This window comes from Theropithecus gelada, chromosome 3 (genome assembly GCF_003255815.1).
Source record: "Theropithecus gelada isolate Dixy chromosome 3, Tgel_1.0, whole genome shotgun sequence".
Lineage (NCBI taxonomy): Eukaryota > Metazoa > Chordata > Mammalia > Primates > Cercopithecidae > Theropithecus > Theropithecus gelada.
Window position 1 is genome coordinate 32,413,389 of NC_037670.1, and position 4,132 is coordinate 32,417,520.

At 36.3% G+C, this 4,132-nt stretch overlaps 1 protein-coding gene across 2 annotated transcripts; it reads left to right on the top strand.

The window, feature by feature from the left end:
- The first annotated feature begins 341 nt into the window (after window positions 1–341).
- On the top strand, window positions 342–952 carry LOC112621422 (keratin-associated protein 19-3-like). 2 transcript variants are annotated; one of them, XM_025380852.1, is made up of 2 exons: window positions 342–505; window positions 560–952. In XM_025380852.1, the coding sequence occupies exons 1-2, from the start codon at window positions 379–381 to the stop codon at window positions 622–624; spliced, it is 192 nt and encodes a 63-aa protein (XP_025236637.1). In that variant the 5' UTR covers window positions 342–378; the 3' UTR covers window positions 625–952. The 2 variants fall into 2 exon arrangements, with proteins under 2 accessions (XP_025236637.1, XP_025236638.1); XM_025380853.1 differs by having other exon boundaries at window positions 379–463; window positions 533–952.
- Window positions 953–4,132: the final 3,180 nt, after the last annotated feature.

The following is a 4,132-nucleotide window of genomic DNA, read 5'->3' on the forward strand; positions in this document are numbered from 1 at the left end:
TGAGAATATATTTAAATAGAAATCAAGAATTTTTAATGTGACTGATGTTAAGTGACTGGTAATAAATAATTCTATTTGGGTTTGGTATGTCTTAGACTTTGAAGAAGCAGCAATCCCTTCTAATAAAATTAAAGCAACAAGCTCAGGGACAAGCTAACTAGGTAGCCAAAAAAGCTCAGGCATTCTTACTGAGTGTTGTCAGAGGACAATAGATTAACAAGCTGCCTCAGCCAAGTAGAATTCATGGAATGACACAAAAAGAGGGGCACATGTTTATTATATGCTCTGACCAGGGTATATAAGTCTCCTTCTACACGTGCTGGCATTCACACTCAGGATCTTGCCTGAATAGCAAACCAACTCACCACTCCTGACACCATGAGTTACTACGGCAGCTACTACGGAGGCCTGGGCTATGGCTGTGGAGGCTTCGGTGGCCCGGGCTATGGCTATGGCTGTGGATGTGGCAGCTTCCGCAAACGGGGTTCTGGCTGTGGCTATGGAGGCTATGGATATGGCTCTGGCTTTGGAGGCTACGGATATGGCTCTGGCTTTGGAGGTTACGGATATGGCTGCTGCCGCCCATCATACTATGGAGGATACGGATTCTCTGGCTCTTATTAAATGAATTGTTGAAATTGGAAGCAGAGGAGAAACCTCCAAATGTGTTTGGTCCTGTCCTGTGCTTTCATTCCAGAAAATCCATTCTATTGTCTTCACCATCAATGGACAGATATTTATCAATGGTTAAGCTGCTTCTATGAATACTAGTTGTTTTTTTACTTTCGGAATCTGTCACCTGAAATCCTATTCATGTATAGCCACTCTAGTTTGTTCTCCTAAATTTGCTTTGTTTTTCTTACCACCATTACCATCATGTTATCTATCAAGATCCTAGCAAAAACTTGTATTTTGCTTTTATCTAATACATGAATTAAAGTATAAATATTTTGGTTCTTTTCAATGTTTTCATTGTTATTATTTAACATTTTATTTTGCAACTACTATAAAAAGTTTACTTATGAGGCAGTGAGATCTGTGACTCCATAGTGGAATGTGATGAAAATCTTCCTAGTTCACCATGTTATGGAAGCTTGAGAACAAATAAGAGATCATATTAACAAGAGATACAAATAACTTGCCCCTGTCTATTTACTTAGGATGTCAACTCCTCTCAAGTGTCCCTCAAGTGTTCCTGGAGTCACTAAGGACAGTGTCATTCTCATATTCTGCTGTGTAACATTGTTGTTAGCTGAATGTCTTCTTGGTACCACTGTTCTGGCCAGGCATGTCTTTGCTTTTTTTCCACCTTCAGTTGAGGTTGTGGAAAGGAGATTGGGAAGTTTCACTCATTTCCTAGTCAGAACTACACTTTGTATTTAGCATCTCCCTGAAGGCCATTGTCCCATATTTGACTGATGCAACTCCCACTGGAATGTGGCACTGAAACCCAGTGGTACAATGCTGCACAAAAAATTGGAGGTAGTTTGCAAATGTGTTCTCCAATTCTGTGGGTTGTCTCTTCACTTTGTTGATTGTTTCATTTGCTGTGCAGAAGCTTTTTAACTTTATGTGATCCCATTTGTCCATTTTTGCCTTGATTGCCTGTGCTTACTGGGTATTACTCAGGAAATGTTTGCCCAGACCAACATCCTGGGAGTCTCTTGTGTTAAGTGAAATAAACCAGGCACAGAAAGACAAATGTCACATGTTCTCACTTATTTGTGGGATCTAAAAATCAAAGCAATAGAACTCATGGAAGTAGAGAATAGAAGGACAGTTACTAAGGTCTGGGAAGGGTATTTGGGGTGGGAAGTGGGGCTGGTCAATAGGTGCAAAAAAAAAAATAGAAAGAATAAATAATGACAGTACTTGATAGCACAACTAGGGGACTATAGTCAATAATAATTCAATTGTACATTTTAAAATAACTTGTAGAATTGGATTGTTTGTAACATAAAGGATAAATGCTTGGGGACAGGGCTACCCCATTTTCCATGACATGATTATTACACTTGGAAAGCCTCTATCAAAATATCTCATGTACCTCATAAATCTATGTACCTACTATGTCCCCACAAAAGTCAAAAATTAAAAAAAATAAAATAAAAGAAAGAAAACTGGGGTAAGCCGGAGGGGTGCTTTCTGACTTTTTTTTGTTGCACCCTATTAGAGGCTCTTAATAGTCTATATAGCTTGTTGTGAATAGGTGATGACACAAAGTCACATGAGAATAATACACAGGAGGCTTTACTGATAAGAGCCCTTCTTGGCTCTCAACTCTGGCTTCACTTCTCAGTCAAGTTCAAGTAGCCCGGCTCGTTTTTCTCTAGGAATTTATTCTCATCCAAAAAAATTCTTCTGTTCCTTTCAGCCTTGTTTTACAAGTTCACCACCCTTAGCCAGGCATCTTGGAACACTAACAGTAAACACAGAACCCTCCTCTGCTATGTTTCTCAGTCAACTTTCAAAGTAGTGAAAGAAGCCTGTTTCACCAGTTTGTCTGACATGACGAGGCATGTCTGAATCCGCTTATATTCAAATTTGGACCCCTACTATTTATCCTAGAAAATCTTTTTATCCTCTTGTAAATCTAGAAAAGGAACACTATTTTATAAACGGTTTCTCATAGAAAAAGTGTTACCTTTTTGTCTACACTATAGTTTCGATTTCAAATTTAGAAACTAAACAATGGATGCAAAAAAATGGAGAGAAGAAAAGAAAGAAGAAAGAAATCCAAAAACAAAGAAAAATTCATAGTTTAAAGGCCCAATCACATTTAGAACACATTCCATGTTTTATGTTATTTTTTAATTGACTCAATAATGGTATGTATTTATGGGGCACAGAGTGAAGCTTTGATATATATTATGTATAATAATCAGATCAGGATAATGAGTATGGATAACTGATCTTTTATGAAGTTGAAATGAGAACCAGATATAATACCTGTCCAAGTGCTGTTAAACTGAAAGACAGTGATTCAAAGACCCTCCTGCAGATACCCTTTGCAAATACTTAATTTTGCTAGTGAGGTTTTGCAATCTAAGGTTTAGTATGTTCTAAATTCCTTGGACAAAATAGAAGAGTTCATTAATTATTAATTAAGCTGATTTTTAGCTTTAGCTAATTATTTTATGTTCTAACCAAAAAGAGCAGGAGAATAGCCTCTGTAGATTACAGGAACTATAGTTACTATTCTGTATGATTTCTATCTTTGATTTTTTTATTGTCCTTTGTCAACGCTAAAACTTAACAATGTGTGAATTAGTCTGCATATTTATATCTTCTCTATAAGGGTTGTAAGTATATATAAAGCTTCCCTTTATAAACATATAAAAAATGGTGGCTGCTTTTAGAGAACAGTTATTTAGAATGTACAATATGTGACTAGTCAACCTAATTTTCTCCAGACAGACATTATATGTCCTACTAGAGATGACCTTGTAGACAGAAAATCTGTTACCTTTTTACTACAGCACAGTTTCTATTTCAAATTTGAAAACTAAACAAGGGAAGCAAAAACAGCAACAAAAATCATCCTCATTAGGTTTAAGTGCTGGCCTGACTTGAAGGTCTTTTTGATTTCCGATCTGAACAGTCCAGGTGCTGTTAAATTCGATTTGTACCCAGATATAATTTGTGATGCTCCTGAATGTCATGGCTTTTAAAAGTATATTGCAAAAGATGTTTTTATTCTTCGTTAGATTGTTAAAGAATTGGAAGCTGGGAACGTGAAAGATATTTCTAAATTGCAGTCACTAAATAGTTCTGCTGGGAGAACTGAAATTTTGTAGATGTTTATTACAGTATATCAGTAAGACAATAGAACATGCAATTCTTCTGAATGCAAGTAGAGGGGGAATTTCCTGATGAAAACTATTGACTCTAATTTTGAGGAAGGTATAATAGTGTCATGTGTACCTAGACATGCTTGTGAATAGTGATTGCATAATTTAGGATCCAAGATTAATGTTGAAGGATAGAATTGCAGAATGAATAATTTCTTGAAACATGGATACAAAAAGTAAAATTTCTTTCCTCTACCAAAAAAAGGTTTTTCAGACATAATAATCATGGTCACATCTTATTACTGCACTCAGATTGGTCACAGAAAACTCTAATAAAGCAA

Excerpts from the sequence above, each read along its gene's own strand:
- LOC112621422 (XM_025380852.1), top strand. The coding sequence starts at position 379 with ATGAGTTACTACGGCAGCTACTACGGAGGCCTGGGCTATGGCTGTGGA. Across the intron at positions 506-559 it reads TTCTGGCTGTGGCTATGGAG|GTTACGGATATGGCTGCTGC; the intron begins GCTATGGATATG and ends CTGGCTTTGGAG.